The sequence below is a fragment of the Erpetoichthys calabaricus genome, chromosome 8 (assembly GCF_900747795.2).
Source record: "Erpetoichthys calabaricus chromosome 8, fErpCal1.3, whole genome shotgun sequence".
NCBI lineage: Eukaryota > Metazoa > Chordata > Cladistia > Polypteriformes > Polypteridae > Erpetoichthys > Erpetoichthys calabaricus.
Genome location: NC_041401.2, coordinates 1,178,358 through 1,191,757, shown reverse-complemented (window position 1 = coordinate 1,191,757; position 13,400 = coordinate 1,178,358). Strand labels below are relative to the sequence as shown.

The window sequence follows — 13,400 nt, the reverse complement described above, 5'->3', positions numbered from 1 at the left end:
CAAACAGCTAGGGGTCCTGGTTGGCAACCCACCATCCAGACATGCAGTCAAGTCCCTCTATCTGCTGCAGCCAGGAATTACAGCCTGGTCATCAATAATGAGGGTCCTGTGAGCTGGATCACCCTCAGGTAATCGTGCCACATGGCCATAGTGCCACCCGCAGTGGTACCCCAGGACCCTCTGAAGATACACAGCACTGAAGGAGTCCAGTCTTCATCTCGGGTCACTGCACAGCGTCCATGTCTCACAGACAGGGAGCACCAGGAGTCTAAAGACTTGGACCTTCGTCCTTTTACAGATATTGGGGGGGGGAGCGCCACACACCCCATTCTAGTGACCTCCGGACCCCCCTCATGCTCTCCCAATCCATCTACTGACTTCATAGGAAGAGTCACATGAATGCCACTGCTGAGGTCAGTAAACCTCTCGATGACGAGGTTGTCACTCTCTCCGCAGACAGTCACACCGCTGATGGCCGTGCCCACGAGAGTCTCTCCACCAAACTAAAATGGGCGCCGGCTTGTGAAAAGACCCCACAAGTGCCATGAAGAAGAACATCTCCATGACAGACAAAGTCAGCTGGGACGTGAATGTTCCTGTGCTGACAAAGTACTGGAGACTCCGTAACTAAGAAACGGGTGCAGATAAAAGTCACCAAATTTCTTAGACAGGGCCCAGCAGAAGGACGAGGACATCAAGTGACATTTGAGTTATGCAGCCTGTCAGTGACTTCGGAGACCTGCCATTGTATACAAACCTCCTGTCAAGAGCTCATCCATTACGGATGGCATTCCTGTCCTCGCCCGCTTGTGTTTTTACGTTTGAGTGTCCGCGCCATTTGAAGTGGACACACTTAGGGGGACAATGCGTTTCAGGGTCACTGCAGCAAACGGAAGGAATGCACGAATATCGAAACGCATGACGCACAGCCTGGATGCCAACAGCGCGGGTTTCATTGAGATTTTCTGCCACGTCCTGTAAAGAGCACATTTCAGAAGGACAACATTTATAACGTTATGTCGAGTAACAAGAGGGACATTCGTGGCCTCCTTGGCATTACGTTTACCCCCAGAATAACAAACCGAATTAAACGTCTCACTATGTGTAACAGGAACGCTCGACGTAGTCACCGTGCCCACCGTGTGCCCACCGCTGGGCTGAGGCAGACACGTGTGTCGCGTTTTTAAATGGTCACCAGCACACGCAGGCCCCCTTTGAGCTGACTTTCTTTTTGCAGATTATTTTTGTCTGTTTCTTGCACATGAGAGGGTAGAATGTCGGTGCCCGACCCCCACGATCGACGTGCCCCTCATGTTATTGGGGGCTGCCACAGCGCCAGCCTTAGTGACAAACACACACGCCTACTGTCCCTGCATTCTGAACAGAGCTCAGGGGGCTGACGTTGTCCCTGTCCTCTGTGTCTGCAGTCACTTTGCCTTTTTGTCACACAACCACTGCACCGCACTTGTGCCCTGACACTTTGATGTGACCAGGGTCACCAGGCTTATCATGGCACTTCAGTTGTAGAGTGACAGATGCACCAATTTAACTCTGAAGTAAAATCACAAGCACCAACTGTGCATCGTTGTACTGTCACCTTGGTCAAGCAAAGGGTTCGCTGGGGACGGCACAGATGATGCTGCGATGGTGGCATGTGCCACCTCACTTGGTCCCTCTGCCACCGTCTCAGAGCTGATGTCACACACCGAACTGTGTCTGTTTGGCTGTGATGTGCTGTACCCGCAGCGGCCTTCACTTGTGCCCATGAGGCCTTCATCGATACCCGTGTTGCCATTGAGGTCGCACGCCTTCTGCCCATTTGTACCAATCGCCTGACACATTTAGCCCAGTTTGTGCAGTTACTAGTGAATGTTTCATAAGGAGTGATAAACGACTCTCACTCTCCTGACTTCACAACATGCAGGACACTCGACCAACAGACGGGGGCGCATCTTCAATTCAAAGCACGGCATTATGGGAATACGTGCTCCTGGTTATGATGGCTTTTCCAGTAGTAACTCATAATAATAATAATGGGTGCGTCGGGCAGTTTGGAGCCTACAGACATGTGGGTTATGCGCCACAAGTCACCTGAGGATTTCTTCGTTTTCCTTCGTTTGCTGTTGGACGGCACTGGTAAACCGTTGACTTCTAATATTTCACAAACGTTTTTCTCTCGCTTTGCATAAACACATGAGATGACATTTTTTTCTTCAGCCATCACTACAGACCGCGTTGGGTAAGTGACAAAACGGGTGGCATGTCCCTTTAAAGAACTTCTCGTTGTCTTCCACTCGTCTTGTCTCGATGACACTCGTCTTTGTTCGGTTCCGTACGTATTCCATTCAGTTATCATGTAGGGTCCAAGGGGCGGGGCTGATGTTAAGGGCCCGCCCCCGCCCCATAGAGGCTGCTGGGAGTTGAAGTTCTGCGTTTTCTTGGCTTTCAGCTTCTTTCACTCGGTTACTGGACTTGTTCAGGTGGCTTTCTACTTTTTCTACTTGTCCTTTTGACAACTCGTTATTTTATTTATTTTGTGCTCTTTATATTCTTCAACGCCCTCTTTGTCTCCTCTCTGTTATGTTTAAGTCATTAGTATTGTATTGTCTTTATTATTATTATTATCATCCTTATTCTTTTTACGGTTTTGTTAATGGTTTGGTATGTCTGTGTGGATGCGTGTTCTGCCAGGTCACTGGTAGTTTGGGGGTGGATCCCTAAGAGGCGGGGCCACCTGTCAATCTCCCAGCCCTCCAAAGCCCCCTGGCGTAACTCCACCTTCAGAGAAATACAAACGTTGGCGTTATGAGGAGATCTTTTTTTTTTTTTAATAGTTTACTCAATCAAAATTAAAAACCACAACTTTCTTGATATTTTAGTTTATCATTTAAAAATGGAACAAGGATCTGAAAATCTAACAACATCATCACCATTAAAGTTTGATGAATTCTGAAAAGGATGAAACCAATCATATAGATACATGAAGGTTTTAAAATAAGCCCGATTTAAAGTGGGACAAAAAACGTGATATAAAAACGTCACACAAAATGGTTGCACTTTCAGGCTTAGGAATTTCTACAGAGAGAGTAGATTACGTTATATTATATTATATGCAATGGGGCCCATGCCTGGCCGGGACGCCCCTACAGCATATGTTCCAGGACACCTGCAATACCTCCCTCTGGACACTAGATGGCAGCCTCCCTGGGTTGCAGCGGTGCCTCAGACTCCTGCAGGGCTTCATGGGAGTTGGAGTTCTGTGAAGCCCTGTTGGGTTCTGCAGGCGCCGCCAGGGGGTGATGCAGCGGGTGCTGCAGTGGGTGCAGGAGCTTCGCCGGGTGTCGGCCATCAAGCAGCAGGAGCAGTTCTGGGTGCCTAATAAAAGGAGCCGGCGACCACCACTCAGGCGCCAGAGACGGGAGGAGGAGTGGAGGATAACACTTTAGCTTATTGGTGCTTTGGTGTGTGCTGCCTGTGGGACACGGGGAAGAAAAATAAACCGTGTGCCTCCGGTGGGAGTCTGTGTCGGGTCGGTGCTGGTGAAGCGTCTATTTCACAGTAAGTATTCTGTTGTCTTTACTTGTATATCTATACAATATTTATTTATATTTGAGTTTTGATAACATTTAATCAGGACACCATACTGTTTATGGTAAAGCATTGCCATTTTTTAATGGATCGCACCAACTGTTGCTATGGTGATCTTTCCCAGAATCAACTGGGAGTACTGGCATAAAGACTGGCGCATTCTGTGTTGGGGTACCCGAATATCTGATATTAGGGGTCAGGCATGTCCGAATAGGAGGCTCCCCCAGTTAGCACTACCACCCTGGGCCAGAGGGCGGCGCTCTTGCCAACACAAATTCTCCTTCCATCCGCAGTTCAGGGAAACCTCAAGCAGAAGGTGAGTGATGTCACTTCCGGGTCCACGTCATCAGGACCCGCCCCTTCTGGGGAGCAGTGCTACCAGTCCAGCCGGGGGTCCGTTTTTTGACTACCAGTAACTGAGACGGAGCACTCGGAAGTGCACTTTTCTTTTCTCATTTCGAGCATGCAGTTTATTTTGGCCAATACTCCCCCCTTAGAGGGGGGCCCACTGGTTCCCCAGCACTCCTTTCGGCTGCAGGTCTGCTAATATCACCCAGGACCCCCGTGCCAGTGTGCCTTGCTAATGTTGTTTGATCTTTTACTGGTTACACACCACTGTGCTTTGCCTGAAGACTGGTGGCCTGTTCTCTCGACTGAGCTTCATCTCCTGATCCATTTCATTCATTCCAATCTCTCAGTGCAGTGTGGCCCCCCCGGCTCCTCACTAATCATTCTTTACTGATGTTTTACTTCCAGTTCAAGCTGCGGCACTTGGCAGACCTTCTTTGGTGACACCGAGACAGAAAAAGTGGGAGCTTACCTGGTGGTGAGTCTGCCGCAAAGGTTCAATCAGGTACATGTGTCTGCCATCATCAAACATGCCACTGTGAAGAGAAGAAGACACAGTCAGGTCTCTCACACACACACACACACACACACACACACACACACACACACACACACACACACACACACACACACACCCCTGTGCCCCTCGATTTCAGGACTTCACGGTGCCGGGAGTGTGGCCTTTATTACCAGCCTCACTTAGACCCCCGTCAAGGACCCTCATGGCCTGCAGTCATCACAACACTCCCCAGTGCTCTCTTACTGGCCGAGGACACTTGGCTTGGGGCGGACTGGAGGTGAAGTGCCTGCTGGGATGGAGGAGAGCCTGCAGGACGTGACACTCCGCACACTCTGAAGGCACAAGCTGACATATAAATAATTTAAATACTCCACACAAGCAGGCACAGGCGACACGGACTGCCTGGCGTCTCGTGAGGGGCCACTGGTGCCTTACCTGGCTGGGCATGGTTTGGGTGCTGGTGCCAGGACAGAGCCGGACTACCTCCTGGGTCTCCCCAGTACAGCATGACCTTGGTGGAGCTCCCATTTGGACACCCGCAGGGCAACATGGGGGCAACAGTCCGTAAAGACCACCCTGCTGGGGTACTTGGGTGCCACCAGGGTGAGCTACCAGGAGAAAACCTCCTCCAAATGACAAACAAGGGTCTGCCTGAACTGGTGGTCCGACATTAGAGGAGCTGAACAACACTCACCCGGGAGGTGAAATGGAGGGAAGGGTTGCGTTGAAAAGCCCACTGGGACATTCTGGAGGGAGTCTGGGCAACGCAAGAAATAAATTGTTGTTGTGCTCAATAAAAGACGTTTGCTGTCGTATTGTTGGACGCTCTTGATTTGAACCCGGGACTGTGTGGTTAAGTTGTGTCTGGGGCTCAGTGGAGCCCCCTGCAGGCCACTATACACACACATATATATATATTTATTTATTTTCTCTTTTCTTTTTATTCCTTGAGTTTTTATAAAGTTTTCACTTCCCCTGAGAATCAAATAAAGAACAAGCAATCTAAACGAATTGTAGTGGAAAGCAATGGAGTGACACCTACTGGAGGCCGTTGCATGTTGACATGGCGACTCTGGATAAGTCGTTGCCTCGAATCTGCCCGTGGTAGTAGCAGTGCTCGCCACCCTGTCAAAAAAAAATGAAAGAAAGACCCCTAAGCAGCAGCAGAAATCCGCTAAACATGACAAGAAGAAGAGCCATCTAAGGACAAGCGACCATCGATAACATCACTACCAGATCGAATTGACCGAGGGAGTTTCAGCCGTGCCCTTTCATTTAATTTGAATCTTTAAGCGGGTAATAAGGAAAGCTGGAAAAACCAGTTGGGGCATCAAATGGACCTCCAGATCAGACTGAGAAACTGACGTCTGTGGAAGTTGGAAGGCAAACAGGGTGGTCCAGAGTGACACGCCAGTGAAAGATGACAGACAAGGCAATCAGCGCCAACAGAAAGGGCTCGTGACCTGAACACAGAAGGGGGGGTCTTCACTTGTGAGAATTCACCAAGGGATGCCACCACACTGTCCACTAACTAACCAGTCGCTCAGCTCCCAGTTCACAGTGTCCAGTTCTGGTACTGGAGAGCCAGCTGTGTAGTTTATCTGAGCTCAACACAAAACACTACAAGGACAAGGACGAGGACAAGGACAGGCCACTCAGGCCAACAAAGCACACCAGTGCCGATCACCTGGAGGCTCCAAAATAATAGCAAGGGGAGCTTGGAAGGTCCCTGAGGTCCTCTTGTCCACCTACTGGTCACTTATTCCACATGTTTGTAATTCTCTGTGTGGTGCCCCCCCAATCCACCATCACCATCTTGACCCACTGGACTGATTCCCTTCATAATTTTAAACACTTCAGTCATGTCAGGTAAGAGGAGAAGAGGAAGGCCTGAGAGGAGCTTTATGGATGTGGAGAGGGAGGACACAGCAAGATGCAGAGGACAGGAGGACATGGAAAAAGATGATCCATTGTAGTGACCCCTAAAGGGAGCAGCCGAAAAGAGAAGAAGTCATGTAGGTCTCCTCTTCATCTTCTTTAACTGTAAAGGCTCAGCTCTTTGAATCTTTCCTCATCACTCATCCCCTGTAGCCCCCCGTAGTCAGCCCAGTCGCTCTTCTCTGGACCTTCTCTAGTCCTGCTGTCTTTATGGAGACCCAAACTGCACCCAGGACTCCAGATGAGGCCTCACCAGTGTGTTATAAAGCTTGAGCAGAACCTCCTGTGACTTGTACTCCACACGTCAAGGCGCTATATAACCTGACATTCTGTTAATGGCGTCTGAACACCGTCTGGACGTCGATAGCTCAGAGTCCACTACGACTCCTAAACCTTCTCATAAGATGGACTCTCGATTTTCAGACCCCCCATTGTGTATTCAGACCTCACATTTTTACTTCTTATGTGTAATTCTTTACATTTACTGACATTAAATGTCATCGTCCACAAATCTGCCCAAGCCTGTCTGCTGTCCAAGTCCTTCTGTGATGATATAATGGATTCCAAATGATCTGCTAATCCACCTGTCTTGGTATCATCAGCTAACTTCACCAGCTTGTTCTTTATATTCCTTTCTATTTCTTTATTCCGATCTACTTTTGAATTGTCTGAATGTTGCTCGTCTTTTATGTTTCTCCATTATACTCTGTGCTTACGTCGCACCTCCTTCTTCAGGCGTCATATTTGCTCACATCTGAATGGGCTTTACGTTCCTGTCGTCTCGCCCCGGCCCTTTGTCTTGTGCTCTTCCTTTCAGTTGTTTCTCCTCCTTTTATTGATTTCTGTGCCAACTCTGAGTTTACACCTGTTGATAGTTTCATTACGTTGACCTTGGGGTTCTTTGAATGTAATTAGATGTTCAGTTATTTTTGGTGGTGGGACGAGACCCTTCATTAGGCTGTAATGAGGCCTCTACAGGCGCCTGGGGAGCTTCTCGAGGTCAGGCCCACCGTGGAGCCACTCAAGAGTCCCTTTGTTGCTCGACCCCTCTTGTGTCTTACCGTTTTGTGTCTTTTTGTTTCTGTCTGTTACAGTTGTACCTGTGCCTTGTTTTTGGAGTTTGATTTAGGTTGTGTCATCGCAGGTATTATCTCAAGGGTCTTTTGGTTCTCTTTTTTAAGGAGTATTTACATTTCTGATGGTTTAGCCACAGCATGAAGTTCTGGGAAAGAGTAGTGGAAACTCAGTTAAGAAGGGAGGTGATGATTAGTGAGCAGCAGGATGGTTTCATGCCAAGAAAGAGCACCAGAGATGAGATGTTTGCTCTGAGGATGTTGATGGAGAAGTAGAGGGTAGGCCAGAAGGAGCTGCTTTGTGTCTTTGTGGACCTGGAGAAAGCATATGACAGGGTGACTGAGAGGAGCTGTGGGATTGTATGAGGAGGTCAGGAGTGGCAGAGAAGTACGTAAGAGTTGTACAGGATATGTACGAGGGAAGCGTGACCGTGGTGAGGTTTGCGGTAGGAGTGACAAAGGGGGGATTACATCAGGGATTGGCTCTGAGCTCTTTCTTATTGGCAATGGTGATGGACAGGTTGACAGACGAGATTAGACAGGAGTCCCCGTGGACTGTGATGTTTCCTGATGACATTGTGATCTGGAGGTTGAGGAGACCCTGGAGAAGTGGAGAGGAATGAAGGTCAGTAGGACCACCAAGACAGAATACATGTGAGTGAATGAGAGGGAGGTCAGTGGAATGGTGAGGATGAGGGGAGTAGAGTTGGTGAAGGTGGACGACTTTAAATACTTGGGATCAACAGTACAGAGTGATGGGGAGTGTGGAAGAGAAGTGAAGAAGAGAGTGCAGGCAGGGTGGAGTGGGTGAAGAAGAGTGTCAGGAGTGATTGGTATGAAACGGGTATCAGCAAGAGTGAAAGGGAAGGTCTACAGGACGGTAGTGAGAGCAGTTATGTTATATGGGCTGGAGATGGTGGCACAGAACTGGAGGTGGCAGAGTTAAAGATGCTAAGATTGGCATTGGGTGTGACGAGGATGGACAGGATTAGAAATTAGGACATTAGAGGGGTCTGCTCAGGTTGGACGGTTAGGCGACAAAGTCAGAGAGGTGAGCTTGTGTTGGTTTGGTCATGTGCAGAGTAGAGATGAGGGGTATAATGAGAGAAGGATGCTAAGGATAGAGCTGCCAGGGAAGAGGAGAAGAGGAAGGCCTAAGAGAAGGTTTATGGATGTGGTGAGAGCGGACATGAAGGTGATGGGTGTGACAGAACAAGATACAGAGGACAGAAAGATATGGAACAAGATGATCCGCTGTGGTGGCCCCAGTGGGTGCAGCCAAAAGAAGAAGAAGTCTCTTTGGCCGGGGCTTTGGTGGCTTTGAGGTAATTTATGCCAGATTAATCTGAAGTGCGTCATTCCAGTTAAAAGTTGACCCCGTTGTCTTCTACTCACTGTTAATAACTCCAGGGGGCTGTGTGTAACATGAGCTCAGCGATGACTTTCTGCCGACTCCACAGCTTTCTGATTCATGAGTCAGCAGCTGCAGAGATGAATGCTGCGTCCGCTAAGAGCACAGGGCAGCCATTAATAAGGACACCCCAAGATGGCTCATTGAGCGCAGTCCACACGCTCTCTGCTTACGTGCCATTGTTCAGCTGTGACAATCTTGCCGTCACATCTTTGGCTCCACTCCGTCAGCTGGCAGAGATTCTCTGTGGAACTCAGAAGACTCCACCGGAAGACACGACCAGAGTGACAAACGCAACATTATTGATCTGAATGACACACGGGATGTAAAAATGGCAGGTCTGGAAACCGGGAGTCCACCTTATAAGAGTCATAGTGCACTTGACCCCCTCAACTGACAGAGGGAGTTCAGAAGACATTAACACTAGAAACCCTGAAGCCTACGGGAAAACTCGTCAATCCAGCCCACCTGAAATTCCTTCGCACCACTCTGTCAGCGTCTTTTGTGTTGTAAATGTGTCGATCAGCACAAGCAGCCTGCTAGACCACCCAACTCCTAACCCCCTACCATCAGAGCTGAGGTTCTCGCAGCTCAAGTCTGTTTATCGTGGGGTGAGGTGCCTGGTGTTGTAGAGGGTCAATGACATCTCGTTATTTGGATAACAAGCATTTCAGGTGAGCTGCGCGTCTACAACGATCTGGGTAAGTGTAGGATGACAGGAAATGCGAGGTAAGAAATGCTGAACACGTAACATTAACTTAAACGGTGAACACTTAACTAAGACAGAAACTAAATCCATACCGACCTCATGTTGACATGAAGTGTGTGAGGAATGAAGTCCAAATATCAAATAAGCACTTTGATAAAAGGCACACGTAGAACAGAACAAGTGCGCTTGTATTCAAGAGTGTAACTGGAGTAAAAGAAATCGGGTTGGGGGGCGACACAACCGCTTGGGTGGTGCAGCGGTGAGAACTGCTGACTCGTAATTCAGAGGTCGCCAGTTCGATTCTGGGCCCTTCCCAGATTTACCACATTGAGCGGTGAACTGCTCTTATGGTTACTATCTTATATATAAATGTCTACAAGTGTGTGTGCGTGTGTGTGGGTGTGTGTGTGTGTCCAGCCCTGAAGTGAGGGGTGGAGTCAGGCTAAGGGCTCCGCCTCCGAGGATACACAAGCAAGGCGAACAAATCAGCAAAACAAAACCTCCGAAGAGAGACAGTCGCTTAGCTGCTAACATCGTCCACACGGTATCCGCCGCTAACGCACCAGCGACGTGATCTCGAATCCTCCTGGGAGAGGCAGAGACGCCCAGAGCCGTTCCTTTCGATTACCTGACTGACGTCTCGACATTTCAGTGATTTTTTTCTGATGATAGTTTTCGGACCCCGGCAGAGGCTTACGCGGCTAATTATACGATAAGAACACATTTGATGTGAGTCTGTAAATGTATGGCACTTGTAAAGCTTAGCGTTTTGTTTCATCATTCAGTTTTATTCTCTCTGTCACGTTCACGCTCACCCCGATCTGATGCTGCTGTTTTCAGATAAAGACGAGCTATAAGACAGCATGAGGATGAGGAGAAAGAGAACAGAAGCCCTCCCAGCAAGAAACGTCCACTCACATATTACACCAATGCAGCTGCGCCAAGCGTAAAGGCGAAAGATGGCACCATTTGGGTAGAGGGCGAAGCCAGGTGTCATCCTGCCAGTCAATGTGCCCCCACACGTGTCCGGCATACAGAGCTCACCAACGTATCGTGCAAAGCCCAGTATGTGATTCTGTTTTGTGGTGGTCTTTATATAAAAACATGTATATGTTACTGATACGAACGCCACATCATATGTCAGTTACCTTGATTTGTTGACTTCTCCTCCTACAGCGTAAAGTCACAAGTTAACTGCAGAGCTTCCTGCGTTTGATCGACACGGGCAGTGCCACGCTGACACAGCTGTGCTGCAGGTCCTGTCCAGAAACAGCTTTATGACCGCAGTCTGGGAAAGTCTTTCTCCTGTCAGAGATCTTTTCCTGAATAAGGAGTGGCAGCCATTGGGCATGTCAGCGTGCCCGTGTCGAAGCTCTGCACAGTACACTTACCCAGATCGCTGCAGACACGGAGCCCACCTGAAAGGTATTTATCATTGACCCTCTCTCTCCGACTCACACCACGATAAACAAGACTTCAGCTGCGGCGGTGGGGGTTGATGGGGACAGCAGGCTGCTTGTGCTGATCGACAAATTTACAACACAAAAGACGCCAATGGAGAGGGGCAAAGGTATTTAAGGGGGCCTGAGATTACGAGTTTTCTCATAGGCTTCAGGATTCCAGTGTTAAACAGAATGTCAGGTTATAAAGGTGTGGTGAGGGACAGCAACCCAAGCAGGTCTGTGGCCCACCCGGCCCACGATACGCACAAACGACCCCCCCAGCCCTGGCGCAAATGTGAAAGCCCTGACTTGTGAGATGTCCAGCTGTGCTCTCCTCTTACAGGTCATGAATATCTGAACTGCTCACTGATGTCACCTCTCAAATGCAGCTGCTGATTTCAGACAACATGAACAGCAGGACCCCCAAAGCCATGACGGCTCCTCGTTACTCGAGCGCATCGTGACAAGTCAAAGATAACAAAGCCAAAGAAGAGCAGATGCAAACAGGAGACAAAGATGTCACAGAGCGCAGGCCAGCTGTCACCTACACCACAAGGCCACTGGGACAAGAACAGGCCAGTGAGCCCACCCAGCTTGTCCATTCTAACCACGGAGATCATCTGACATAACATCAAGTCAAGAAGTGATGGCCCCTTCGTCACACTACTTCAGTCAGGTGGTCTCCTCTTCATCTCCTCAAAGCCTCAGGATCAGCCTCGTCACCCTGCTCTGGACATCCTGTAAGCGTTGATAGGATGGGTTTTGTAACATGGAGACCACATTGGGCCTCACTAGTGTGTTACATGTCACCTCACCCGACTTGACCTCCGCACATCGTCACGTGTAACTTAACATCCTGCTGGCCTTCTTCATGGCTTCTGTACACCGTCTGGAGGCTGACAGGGATGAGCCCACCACGACTCCAGGGTCCTCGTCATGAGGTCTACTCTCAAGTGTCAGACCCCCCCGTGGTGAATTCAGATCTCACATTGGTGCTTCCTGCATCACGATTTACAGATAATCATCACAAAGGGACTTGGGCAGCAGACAGGCAGAGGACAATGACATTTAATGTCAGATGATGTAGTGTCACACGTAGGAAGTCAAAATGGGGGGGTCTGAAAATCAAAGGTCCACCTTATGAGAAGGAATTGGGAGTCGTGGTGGACTCATGGCTATCAACACCCAGACAGTGGCATAACAGCCAGTGCCCACTTCACACAAACACGAAGACACTTCTAGAACCTCACTAGTCCTTGCAGGCCACTCTGATGGGAGCCAATCAAACAATCAGCTCTGTCCGCCAACACTCCAATGCATGATGGGATGTCAGTTACTTTACTCCCTCACTTGACCCCCCTACTGACTTTTTCCAGAACAGGGCCATCAATGAGTTAAAGCTATGGGGGCTCCAAGCCCAGCTTACCTTCGTTTCGACGGGCCTGCCATCTTCATAATGAATTTCAACGTAATCCGAAGAGAGGAGGTCACTAGAAAAGAGAGAGAAAGTCAGAGGTGAAGTGAGGCCAACAATGCAGACCACGCTGGACAGTCCGTAACAAGCCATTCTGGTGACCCCACCGCTCCTCAGGCCCTCCTCACATACAAGCCGGTGGGATCCACACACCATTAAAACACAATGCAGCCGCTCCTGCCACATTCACCAAACCGACGCTCACATTCTTCAGATGGACCTCCACCTCACATACGCTGACGATACACGGGGGGGTTTACAGCTATGGCAGCTCGTGGGGTCTCTGTGCGCTCTGCTGGCTGCTCCGGAGGGCTTTGCAAAGATGAAGTGTCGAGCAGAGGAGCTGGCGACAGTTCACAGATGTGTGCTGTGTGACCTCTGGACGTCTGACCCCATGCGGACAAGGCAATAGTAGACACCCCCAAGTGGTCACGTTTTCTTCCCAAAAACACACGGGAGAAGAAAAATAACAAAGAGGGTCAGGTCCACACTCAGAAGAGACACAGTTAGTGACCGGCGTCCACTGGTCAGTGACACCCACTGAGCTCCTGGACCAAAGCCCCTCACTCATATCCCCCAGCAGGAGAGCCTCACTGCGCAGATGTGACGGAGCAGACCTTCTGGATAAACTGCTCAGCTCTGAAGGGCTTTTCCCACCTGAGGAAGGGAGCCACGCTGCTATTATAAAGGGGGGGGGGGGCAAATACTTTTTCACAGCGCCGTACAGTCCATTATTATTATTCTTATTGAGACTTCTACCTCACATGATGATGTACATTCGAGTGGCCTGGCATGGAGATTGTTAACCTCAGGGCACAACTGAATGACGCTGCCCACTCGGGGACAACTGACCCCCAGGTGTAGTCAGACAGGGAAAGTCCGAGTCACTAATCAGAC

The 13,400-nt window shown here is 49.4% G+C and overlaps 1 protein-coding gene across 3 annotated transcripts in view; it reads right to left on the bottom strand.

Moving 5' to 3' along the window:
• Window positions 1-13,400, bottom strand: part of adam23a (ADAM metallopeptidase domain 23a) — an 89,193-nt gene that overhangs the window by 39,906 nt on the left and 35,887 nt on the right. For all 3 annotated transcript variants that reach the window (XM_028806115.2, XM_028806113.2, XM_028806117.2), the window contains exons 4-6: window positions 12,456-12,519; window positions 5,499-5,581; window positions 4,409-4,472 (exon numbers count right to left, since the gene is read on the bottom strand). In XM_028806115.2, coding sequence (XP_028661948.1) covers window positions 4,409-4,472; window positions 5,499-5,581; window positions 12,456-12,519 — 211 coding nt within the window. The remainder of the gene's footprint in view (window positions 1-4,408; window positions 4,473-5,498; window positions 5,582-12,455; window positions 12,520-13,400) is intronic.